The 11,543-nt window shown below is 51.8% G+C and overlaps 1 protein-coding gene across 3 annotated transcripts; it reads left to right on the top strand.

Moving 5' to 3' along the window:
• Nucleotides 1-893: 893 nt before the first annotated feature.
• On the top strand, nucleotides 894-11,107 carry COPZ2 (coatomer protein complex subunit zeta 2). Of its 3 annotated transcripts, none has more exons than XM_003786458.2 (9): nucleotides 894-1,027; nucleotides 1,738-1,812; nucleotides 3,964-4,045; nucleotides 4,575-4,666; nucleotides 5,147-5,202; nucleotides 5,642-5,719; nucleotides 8,091-8,142; nucleotides 8,640-8,678; nucleotides 10,802-11,107. In XM_003786458.2, exons 1-9 carry the CDS (start codon nucleotides 917-919, stop codon nucleotides 10,847-10,849), a joined length of 633 nt encoding a protein of 210 aa, XP_003786506.1. In that variant the 5' UTR covers nucleotides 894-916; the 3' UTR covers nucleotides 10,850-11,107. The 3 variants fall into 3 exon arrangements, 2 of the variants coding, with proteins under 2 accessions (XP_003786506.1, XP_012658701.1); XM_012803247.2 differs by lacking the exon at nucleotides 10,802-11,107 and adding an exon at nucleotides 9,301-9,990 and having other exon boundaries at nucleotides 903-1,027; XR_001161130.2 differs by having other exon boundaries at nucleotides 912-1,027; nucleotides 5,613-5,719; nucleotides 10,802-11,104.
• Nucleotides 11,108-11,543: the final 436 nt, after the last annotated feature.

Genomic DNA, 11,543 nt, shown 5'->3' with positions numbered 1-11,543 from the left:
TCACCCAGGCTGGAGTGCTGTGTTGAGATCATAACTCACTGTAGCCTCAAAGTCCTGTACTCAAGTGATCCTCCTGTCTCAGTCTCCCAGAGTGCTGAGGTTACAAGTGTGAGCCATCACAGCCAACCACGCACTGTTATGGGTAAATGCGTAAGTACCATTAACTCTGTATCACCACCGTGTGAATTTCCCACTGGCTAGAGTATGCTGAAATGAGAGCTTGTCCTCTGATAAACAAAGGAAACCAAAACACATTGCAAAGTCTGCTGCCATTGGCGGAGCATTTGTGCTGCCAGGCATCTGTCTTGCTTCAGACTGCGCTGTATCTTGAGAGATAGGCATAGAGGATGTGAAGGGAGCGTCTCCAGGACCATGGCTCCCTTCCCCAAGTAGTGTGAGAGAAATGGGAGAGCCTCTTCTCTAGAGGCGCGTCCTCATAACTGTCCTCAACTGCTCTCCCTGCTAGAGCCTGTCCCTGAGATCCAAAAGGTGGTGACCTGACATGTGTGCCCCGACGGTACCTAGTAGGTGCAAGAGACAAAAGTGGGCTTTATCTGTTTTTCTGCAGGCCCAGGGCAGTTTAGGGACACCGGTACACACCAAAGTCACAGGTCGGAGAGGTGTCAGGAAGCAGGAAGAGGTCCTGGGGCAAGTTGAGGATATGGAGTTCGGGGTTTTAAGGGACGGAAAGGACTAAGGAGGAGAGAGGAAGATGAGAAATGGAGGAAGGATTGTAGCGGTGAGGGCGCGGGGCGCAGAAGGCGGGAGGGGAGAGTGGGGAGAGCAAGAAGGAGTAAGGGGCCGCGAGGACTGGAAAGCCACGCACGCGGGCGAGGCGGCCCCGGGGCCGGGCGGGCCGGGAGGGCGCGGAGGCGGGGCGGCGGGGCGGCGCTGTCAGTGCGAGACGGCGAGCGGAATGCAGCGGCCAGAGGCCTGGCCACGTCCGCACCCGGGGGAGGGGGCCGCGGCGGCCCAGGCCAGGGGTCCAGCGCTGCCCGCCCGAGCCGGGGAGCCCTCGGGGCTGCGGGTACGGAGCGGGCGGGTACGGGGGTCCCGGGCGGCGGCAGCTGGGCGGGGACGGAGCGGGGGAGGAGGAACAGCCGACTCAGAACTCGCGCTCCGGGCGGCTGGGAACTTTGTGCCACCCGCAACCAACTCCAGGGAGGGGGCCCGGGCCCAGGACAGAGGAGAAAAAGTTCGTCTCAGCGCCAGTTGGCCAGGAGGCCTGTCCTGAGTCCGGCGGAGCCGGGCTGGAGTTACGGGTCTGTTTGGAGCAGGGGTGGGGGTGGGCAGAGATTCCGCTGGGAGGGGTAAGTGGTGACGCGTCTGCCCCGGACTCGAACTTCCTTCGCCAGCGGGTGACTGGCGGTGGGTGACAGGTGTGCTTCTGGAGCCCACCAGGGCCAGGGTCCAGGGCCCGCCCGGGCTCAGCCAGAAGGAGGAGGCTCGGCCCGCTGTCCCCCCCGGCCCAGGTTCTGTGATACACTCCGACTCGGGCTCTGGAGCAGTCAGTGCATGACAGAACTTGGGCCCGGAAGGACCTTCTGCACCCATCCGGGCCTGCAGTGGAACATCTGCCTGAGGATGGAATGGGCACTGGAGCTGGCCTATGTGGCACAGCTGTGGAGCCAGCTGTGGACCTTTGGGACTAGGGTTGCTGGAGCCTGAGGATGTACTCCTGGGGCCAGCAGATTCCAGGAGACAGGAGGCAAACAGAACTCTCCTTCCTGATGTCAGTTGCAGGAACCTTCCCTCTACACCATCAAGGCTGTTTTCATCCTAGATAATGATGGGCACCGGCTGCTGGCCAAGGTAACCCCCCACCTATCCTATGAGGCCCTGAAGAAACAGGGTTTCAGCCCCAAGAACAGAGGTCCACCCCAGTGACACTCCCATCCCCGGAGACTCCACTGTCATCTCTGTGACTCAGAGCAATTCAACTTAGGCCCCTCCAGAGCTCATTCTGTCCATCTTTCTGCTTGTCAAGCTGCTGGCCCCTGAAAGGGGGGAATCTCCTCTCTTTCTGCTTGTGTTCTCCGAAATATCTTCTCATCACCCTTCCACTGGCAGACATGGGAACTACATTGAACTGAAGAGCAACTCAGTTTAGCTATGAAATGCATTACAGATTTTCTGTTTCTTTGGAGGTGAACCTTTTTTTGTCATCATGACATTCAGATGAGCTTGTTCAGCACAGCAGTGGCCAGCAAGGAGACTGCTAATTTTCCTGTAGATGGAGTACTAAGTGGCAAAATCCACATCCAGAAAATTGAAGGCTGAGCTGACCACCCCTCACCCCTGCACATGGTCAGACATGGATCAGCAGTGCCAAAGTCTCCAAGGCCACCTCCCAGTAGCACCTATTCAAGCTACAGATTAAGAAACTGAGTCCAGAGTGGCACCTGTGGCTCAGTGGGTAGGGCGCCGGCCCCATATACCAAGGGTGGCAGGTTCGAACCCAGCCCCAACCAGCTAAAACAGCAATGACAACTACAACAACAACAAAAAAAGTCAGGCATTGTGGCAGGCACCTGTAGTTCTAGCTACTCAGGAGGCTGGGGCAAGAGAATTGCTTGAGCCCAAGAGTTGGAGGTTCCTGTGAGCTGTGACTCCATGGCACTCTACTGAAGGCGACAAAGTGAGACTCTGTCTCAAAAATAATAATAATAAATTAAATTTAAAAGAAAGAAAGAAAGAAAGAAACTAAGTCCAAGAGAGGCCCACCAAACCCAAACAAAAAAAATTGATTGGCTCGGCACCTGTGGTTCAAGTGGCTAAGGTGCCAGCCACATATACCTAAGGTGGCAGGTTTGAATCCAGCCCGGGCCCACAAAACAACAATGATGGCTGCAATCAAAAAAATAGCCAGGCGTTGTGGTGGGCACCTGTGGTCCCAGCTACTTGGGAGGCGGAGGCAGGAGATTCGCTTGAGCCCAGGAGTTGGAGGTTACTGTGAGCTGTGGTGCCACGGCACTCTACCCAGGGGGATAGCTTCAGGCTCTCTTTCTCAAAAAAAAAAATTTGATTTTGTTATGGAATATGTACCAGGAAATTTTCTTTTCTTTTCTTTTTTTTGTTCCCACCCTCCCCCCGAAATTTTCTTTAGAAATTTAGTCTTCACCATAATATTGTCTGAAGTCAGACTGTCCTCAGACTGTCCTTGGTGTTGAATCCTGGCTTTAGTTTCCCAACTGTGAGATGCTGGGACTTCTGCATGCCCCAGTTTCCTCATCTATATAAGAAAGATAATAAGTAGTTGTTGTTATGATTGTTAGTGTTGTTTAGGAAGGACCCCTGGCATTGCCATCTTCCCTGTAGACTCAGGTCAGTGTAGAAACAGTGTGACTTAGTGACCATGCCACTCATTAGCACCTGGAATATCTATTGAATGTACAAGAGCCTCCAAGAAACCAAGAGGCAGCTGGTGGCTGTAATCCTAGCACTCGGGGTGGCCACAGTGGGTGGATTGCCTGAGCTTAGGTGTTCGAGACCAGTCTGAGCAAGAGTGAGACCCTCTTTCTAAAAACTAGCCGAGCGTTGTGGTGGGCTCCTGTAGTCCCAGCTACTTGGGAGACTGAGGCAAGAGGATTGCTTAAGCCCAAGAGTTTGTGGTTGCTGTGAGCTATGATGATGCTATGGCATTCTACCCAGGGTAAGACTCTGTCTTAAAAAAAAAAAAAAAGAAAGAAAGAAAGAAAGAACAAAGAAGAAAGGAAGGAAAGAAAGAAAGAAAAGAAACTAAGACGGGATTCAAAAGCTGGCGACAGTATTCCTCTATATTTGGGGACTTGCTTTGTTTAGAATGTGCTTATGGGGCAATAGTGAGAAGACAGACCTAGAGAACAGTACTGGGGCACAGCACCAGGGTTCCGCTTGGCCAGCACCCCTGTTCCCTGCACACCCATCCAAGGAGGAGCCAGACCCTGTGGATGGCCATGGCCCCTTCTTTTTCTCCCTCTCTAGTATTATGATGACACATTCCCCTCCACGAAGGAGCAGATGGTCTTTGAGAAAAACGTCTTCAACAAGACCAACCGGACTGACAGTAAGTGTCCACATCTTCCTTTGCCACAATTCCAGAACACACACAGTCATCTTCTCCATCGGGACACCTCTGTGTCTGTTGGTCTCACACACCCACAGGCCAGGCCACTCCCCCTGTTCTCCACCTTCTTCCTCCAGGAAACCTTTACTCCCCATTACTCTCCATTCCTGCTTATCAGGTCACCCAGACCTCTCTCCCAGCTGAGGAGGCCAACTGTGCTGTGGTTCCCTTACCAACTTGGATCTTGTTCCAACGTGTTGCATGTGGTGGGATGGTGGGTGGGAGATTGACTAGTTAACACCTGGGTTTGTGGGTTCCTCAGAGTGCAGGAGTCCCTGGACATACAGCAGCGGATGGGGAGAAGGACACAGAGAAACCTAATTATAGTGTCCCTAGTGCTGGTTTGTCCAAGGGATCCTTTGAAAGTGAAGGAGGAAATAGAAGAAAAGGCGTAGAATAGGAGGCAGGGAGGAGGGGCCGGCTGGGACCAGCCAGAGCGGTCAGAACTTAAAGATCCCTCTACTTCTAGGTGAGATTGCATTTTTCGGGGGCATGACCATCGTCTACAAGAACAGCATTGACCTCTTCCTGTATGTGGTGGGCTCATCCCATGAGAATGAGGTGAATTCAGGAGGTTGGGGTGACAAGGAGGGTCTGTCCATGGGGGAATGGCTTGGAATCTGGGGTGGAGACTGAGATCGGGAGGCTCATTATTAGTACCCCTCCTACTAGTCTCCAAGGAGTAGGGGGGGAGTCAAAATGGTTCTTTCTGGGACAACACATATTCCTGTTGCCCCTTAGGTTCCTTGGGAACCATAAAGGAGGTCATGACCTACTCTCCAGGGAGGCGTTGTTTCCTTCTTGAACATAACTAGAGAAGGATACCCTCACTGTCCCCCAGTGGAGTGCTGCAGTGTTTCCCAGCCCAGACACGGGGAATTTCCTGCCAAGGTCAAACTCCAGTCAGTCTCTAGCCCAGGCCTCTCTGAAAGGGGGAAAAAACTGCCCTCGGCTGGCCACACGGGTGAGCTCTGAGGGCTTTGTATGGCCTTCTCAACTTCAAGCTCTCTCCTTCTCCTCCTCTCTTATTGCCCATCTCAGCTGATGCTCATGTCTGTTCTCACCTGCCTGTTTGAGTCTCTGAACCACATGTTAAGGTGAGTGAACTTCTCCACCCTCCCAGGCCCTACCCCCAGGCTGTGATATGGCTCAAGGGTAAGGCCCCTTCCTCCTGCTTTTCTCCTGAAGCCTCCACAGGAATAAGATAGTCCAGTGTGAATGAAAGTTCACAGTCAACACAATTAACCCTAGTAGGAGTATAGCATCTAAGCTACCTATGAAATGCATTAGAGGCCCCGAGGTGGGCCTGGTGGTGTCAATGCCTAAGGCATGGGTGGTTGGGCAAAGTGCGGCTCACAGCAGACCTGACCTATGCTCAGGAAGCACCGTGGTTGCTCCCTTCACCTTCTCCTTCCCAGTTCTCATATGGGGCTGGGGGGAGTGAGGCAGTCTCTGGAGAGACAGTCTGCCTCACCTTCGCTGTGACTCAGTTCCTCTTGGCCACCAGGAGGCTCAGGAGCTTGTCCCTACCTTTAGGAAGAATGTGGAAAAGCGCTGGTTGCTGGAGAACATGGATGGAGCCTTTTTGGTGCTGGACGAGATTGTGGATGGCGGGTGAGGATGGGTTGGAGAGAAGAGGGGATGGTCATGGACACTCACAGCGAGGGGTGCCGTTGAGGGTCATCAGCTCCAGATGGCACCCAGCACACCACTGGGCTCTCCGCCCAACTTCTCCCTCCTTCACCCCAGCATATTCCCAGTGATCCCATTACTCACACCTGGCTCATGAGGATGGAGGTTGATTTCAATGTTAGCCAAAGTCAAAGGAAACAAGAGAGCTATCTGATGTCCAACTATGGGAGACTGTTGAATAGGCAGGGCTTAAGGGAAATCTGGTTTGATCTCCTGTGCCCAGGAGAAACACAGATGCTGGCCCTTCTTGGTACTAGACGAGATTATGGATGGCAGGTGAGGGTGGGATGGAGAGAAGAGGGAATGGTCATGGACACTCACAGTGAGAGGTGACTTTGAGGGTCATCAGCACCAGATGGCACCCAGCATACCCCTGGGCTCTCTGGTCAACTTCTCTGGAAGTCTGGAAGGACTTCAGACAGAGTGACCTTCCACTCTTAGAGCTCCACTCCAACACCAGCTTGACTTGGACCAGTTACTACTTCTCCCTGAGCCTTAACTTCCCCATCTTTAAAATAAGGATGATAAGCAAACTACCTCAGGATTATCAGGATTACATGAGTTGATGTAGGCGAAGCTTGTGGTTTTTATTCAATAGATGCCACCTCCCATTGGTGTGCTAGTGTGTTCTTATGACGCTGGGAGCCTTTTTGAGAAAGGTTGGTTTGTGGATTTCCATCAGGTGAGGGGTAATATTCAAGGCGAAAAAGAAGTCCTGGCTCTGGGTGGGCAAAGAATAATAGAAACTTCTTGAGTACCTTAAAAACATCTGCATCCCTCTATCATTATATCCATTTTATACACAGTATTAGGACACAGAGCCTCAGGGATTTAAGTGAGTGGCCCCAAGGTGAATGGGACAGTCTCTGGAGAGAAAGGGTTGACTCGGTTCCTCCCAGCCACATGGAAGAGCACACAAAGCCAGGAAGTGACAAGGCCAAGATTTAAAAACCACAAGCCTGGTTCTGGAGACTGTGTTCTTTTGGTGGCACTGTCCCAAACTGCCTGGGGACTACAGAATCCCTCCTTCCCTCTGTAGCAGTTACCTGCCTGCTACTGCTAGGCCTTGAACAGATTTCTAGGACCCAAAAGTAAGTGGGCTAAGATCAGATTTTTGTGGAACCACAGGCATAATTTGGTGGACCCTCTTGAAAGAATACTACACACACACATACTATGTTGAAAATTACAAATACAAAATGAGGTGCAGGGTTTCAGAAGGCTTGTGCAAAAAAGGGTGCTGAAACGTAAGATTCACAAGCTTCCCTGTCTCTGCCTTTAAGGAGATCATAGTTTCCTACCCTGGAAAACCAGGGAAGTGAGCCCTGAACATCCCTTGGCCTGGGAGGCTCTGTCCTTATAGACTGTGGGATCTCTGGCTAGGAAGCCTGGGGCTGGTACATCGAGCCCAGGAAATGTGCCTGAAAGAGGCTTCCAAGAAGTGTTTGTCATTTCCATTATTTTGGTAAAAAAGAAGAAGCTGAAAACCCCCATACTGTACCCCAGAAGTGCATTAATGTACATAGTTACCATTCAATAAAAAAAAAAAAAAAGGAAAAAAAAAGACAAAAAAGAAGAAACTAAGCTTCTGACCTGGAGGAGCCTTGCTGGGTAAGGACGGGCACTCAAGGCCTGTCATTTCTGTCCTGCCCATGCTGGCACTCCCCCCACCCTGTACACTCCCCAGTGCCACATGAAAGGTGCCCATGAAAGAGTGCCCACTAGCTGAGAAAAAGCCTCTATATTTGGGTCTTTCAAAAGGGAAGATTTTAAAGAAAAAAAAAACTAAAGAAAAAATTTTTTTAAAAAAGGTAGATTCTGACTTTTGGAGTTCCATTTCTTTCATGTAGGCCCTGACCCCATCGCATAAAATACTAGTGAAGTAAGATGAGAACTCTTGGGACCTCCCTTCCTTCACACATCTGAGTCTTTTCACAGGAACCCACCCCTAGACCAGAGGTGATATGAGCTTTGAAGAGCTCTGAGTTTTGTAAGTCTCTGCTTTTGATAACCTGATCATTCTAGAAGGGACTGCTCTTATCCAATCTCAAAGTTTTTACCCAGGGATAATCAAGTATGTGGATCACTGGGTTAAAGTATTGAAGAATCAGAGCTGAGAGCCCTCCATGGTGAGGGAGAGTTCTGACTTGCAGACTGTTGGATGGGAAGGGCCCCTGAAAGGGGAGATGTGGCAGGATGCAATGAAGAGAGGGAAGAGGCTTGACAGAGAGCGGAGCTGGAGGGGAGGATCAAGTCGCTGATTTTCCTCCTGGTTTTTCCTCTCATTTTGTAGTGTAATCCTGGAGAGTGACCCCCAGCAAGTGATCCAGAAAGTGAATTTTAGGGTAAAGACTTTTCTGCATGCCCCCCTCCCTCCCTTCTCCTCCACGCTGGCTTTCCTGTCCTCCCCACCTTCTGTCCTCCCTGGGTCTGGGGTGGCCAAGGCTGAAATGTTCTATGGAAGCCCAAGGTCTTACGGCAGAAGCCAGCTAGTGGGTCAATACACCTGTTAGGGCTGGGGTAGGTGGGCAGCAGTTTGGGGGGTGGAATGTCCGTTAATAAAAGATCTTCCCATCCTCTCTCCCTGGAAGACACAAGTACCTCACCATTTACCCCTGGTAGGAAGTATAGACTGGGGAAATAAATCCTCAGAGAGGCATCAGGTGGCTTCCTTGCCCTTAGGGACCCTGGCTTCCAAATGACAGGCTGCAGAACGTCTACTAACTAATGATACAACTGCAGTTCTGGTCCACCTCACCCCCAAGTCTCTTTCCTTCACTTCCCTGACCTAGAACCTTCACCCTGGCCTGACCTTCCCTCCCCCAAATCTGTTTCCTCACAGGCAGATGATGGTGGCTTGACTGAACAGAGTGTGGCCCAGGTAGGAACCCTGCATCTCCCTTGGCCAGAGATAGGTTAGAGAGATAAGGAGAACAGAACATTCCAGGGACCCAGGGAGGCTATCAGAGACAAGAGATGAAGATGAGGGGTGCTAGAGGGAAGGAATAAGATGGTTACAGGCTGTCTCTTGGAGAGACTCACTGGAGACGTCCTGCTCTCCCAGGTGGGGGAAGCTGGTACTAAATGATAGATGGGCACGTTACCATCAGCTCAACCCAGGATGAGCTGCCCACCCTGGGATGGGTGGGTCACTTGTTCCCCCCCTGAAAATCTGATGACTCCCAAACCTGGAAAGAGTACTCAATAGAAGGTTACCTCCAAACCCCATCCTCACCACTTATGGTCAACACTGGGATTGTTAAGGGATTCTCAAACCCACCACAGGGTGTGACTTGCCCCACATATCATTTGCCACCTTGCCCCTGAGTGGCCCTGCTGTGGAAAGGCCCACCCTTGCCACACTCCCGTATGGTCCTATCTGGGCATGCCTGTGGAGCCAGGGGCTGGGAGGTAACTAGATCTGAGGCCTGATTGGTTCCCAGCTGCACAGACTTCCTGCTGGTCAGGCATTGTGTCTTGACCTCTGTTCTGTCTGCCCACAGGTCTCTCTGCTCAGACTAATCCTTGCATGGAACTTCCTGCCCTGGCACTAACTCCCTCCTGCCGTGGTGGCCCTGCCAAGATGGGCCTGTGCCATCTCAGGGGTGGTGCCTACTTTCCTACACTGCCCTTGGTGCTCACGCTGCCTAGTTCTGTGACTCCCCTGCTGGAATGAGGAGTTTTGGGGGCAGAAAGAGGTTAGGGAACAATGAGCAGCTCAGATAAGAGCACAGGTGCTCATGTGAGTCATCCCAGAGTACATGTTCCACCTCACCACCTAAAGCTGGGTGACCTGGGGCAAGTTATTCAACCTGTCTGGGCCTCACATAACAACAGAACCCTCCTTAGAGAGTTATTATGAGAATTAGATGAGCCAATGCATGGCAAGCTCTTAAGATAGCTACTAGCAAGTCATACATGCTCAGTAAATGGTCATTACTATTTTTCCAAAGGGGGGGGAAATGAAAACGTAGCTTTTAAAAATAGAATTACTGAATAAAAACAAGGGAAGCTGCAGGCAGCCAATGGGGATAAAAGGCAGAGAAAGATTTCAGCTGGGAAAATCGAAGGAACACCAGGCCAAGCTGTTTCTAAGGGAGGAGGAAGGGACATACACACTGTGGGGTGGACCTTTGAAAGGGAATGAGGGCTCAGCGCCTGTAGCTCAAGTGGCTAAGACACCAGCCACATACACCTAAGGTGGCGGGTTCGAATCCCCAGCCCGGACCCGCCAAACAACAATGATGGCTGCAACCAAAAAAATAGCCAGGCGTTGTGGCAGGCGCCTGTGGTCCCAGCTACTTGGGAGGCGGAGGCAGGAGACTCGCTTGAGCCCAGGAGTTGGAGGTTGCTGTGAGCTGTGATGCCATGGCACTCTACCCAGGGTGACAGCTTGAGGTTCTGTCTCAAAAAAAAAAAAAAAAGCAAAGGGAATGAGGTTCACTGGCTGGAGGGACAGGCTGCGGGATTATGTGTGTAGTTGTGTAGATGTGTGTGAACCCGGGCCTGAGAATGTTTCCTCGGCATAGCATGAGAGTGTACACATCTAAGAGCAGATGTCCCATGGCAAGGCCTGGCTGGCCACCTTTGCCAGCTGTGCCACATCAGCACTGGGTTGGGATGAGGTGTTGAGGACACAGCCAGCCAAGGCCAGAGCTAGGGCTTTGTTGTAGTGTCTGAGCGTAAGTGTCAGGTCTGAACCCAGCCTCTGCCTGGACGTGGCACTGTGGGTGGGAACATGGAGAGACTGGCGCCATGCCACACCCACAGCTGCAGATGCAGGAACCAGAGGGTTGGGCAGGCCCTGGCTTGAGGTGGGAGCTGGCTGCAGCCAGTTTGGCCAGTGCCCATTTAAACCAGGCAGAGACAAGCTGCTGCCACCTAGTGACTGGGGGTTGCAGGGGCACTTGAGGAAGATGGGCTGTAGACTTCCGCATGATTTGGTGGTAAGGCATCCGACATTCCCCTCAATTCTTTCTCTCAACCTCTCCTACCTCACCCCAGGTTCTTCAGTCTGCTAAGGAACAAATTAAATGGTCGTTATTGAAATGAAAGGTGTGAACTCAAGGCTCCTTGCTCCTCAGACCATTTCTTCAATCCTGGCAAAAGATCAAAGGCCCCAAGCATCAGGGGAGACTCTTCTGCACCCCTCGGCCTCCCCCAGAACTGGCTCCTGAAGTCTCTGGCCAGGGATTCTGAGAGAGAATAGGTTTGGGCCCAGCACTGAGTCACCTCTTCTTTCTGCCTGGCCTTAACTCAGACCTTAGACATTCCCAAGACCCTAATAAATCTGCTTTTGCCTCCTGCCAAGGTCTCTTCTCTCTTGGCCTAGGAAGTGTGTGTGTGTGTGTGTGTGTGTGTGTGTGTGTTCAGATAAAGGCTCCAGCGCCATCTGTGGCCCATGGGATCTCCAGAACTGGGGTGGGGCATATCCCCGTGGTTGTGTGATTGGGGAAAGGGGTGGGTCATGGGAAGGGGACCACTTAACACAGTGAGGAGGCGCCATGCTTATACCATGGGGTCCCGTGGGTTTTGGGAGGGCCAGATATAGCTGTGTGACACAGTAAGAGCAAAGTGGGAAGAATGGCGTATGCTGCCGGGAAAAGGAGAGAGAAAGATGGTACCCCTATTTTGTACACGTATGGGTGGGATTCCTTGTCATGTTTTCCATTCCCAGCCTTCAGAAAGGAAAAGAGTAAGGCTTCCTCTGGACAAAGTGAGGAACAGTATAGCTGTTTTTGTTGGC

Source organism: Otolemur garnettii, unplaced genomic scaffold (genome assembly GCF_000181295.1).
Source record: "Otolemur garnettii isolate 467f Iridium unplaced genomic scaffold, OtoGar3 scaffold00018, whole genome shotgun sequence".
NCBI lineage: Eukaryota > Metazoa > Chordata > Mammalia > Primates > Galagidae > Otolemur > Otolemur garnettii.
This window is presented reverse-complemented; position numbering and strand designations above follow the sequence as displayed.

Excerpts from the sequence above, each read along its gene's own strand:
- COPZ2 (XM_012803247.2), top strand. The coding sequence starts at position 917 with ATGCAGCGGCCAGAGGCCTGGCCACGTCCGCACCCGGGGGAGGGGGCC. Across the intron at positions 1,028-1,737 it reads GGGAGCCCTCGGGGCTGCGG|TTGCAGGAACCTTCCCTCTA; the intron begins GTACGGAGCGGG and ends TCCTGATGTCAG. Across the intron at positions 5,720-8,090 it reads GACGAGATTGTGGATGGCGG|TGTAATCCTGGAGAGTGACC; the intron begins GTGAGGATGGGT and ends CTCATTTTGTAG.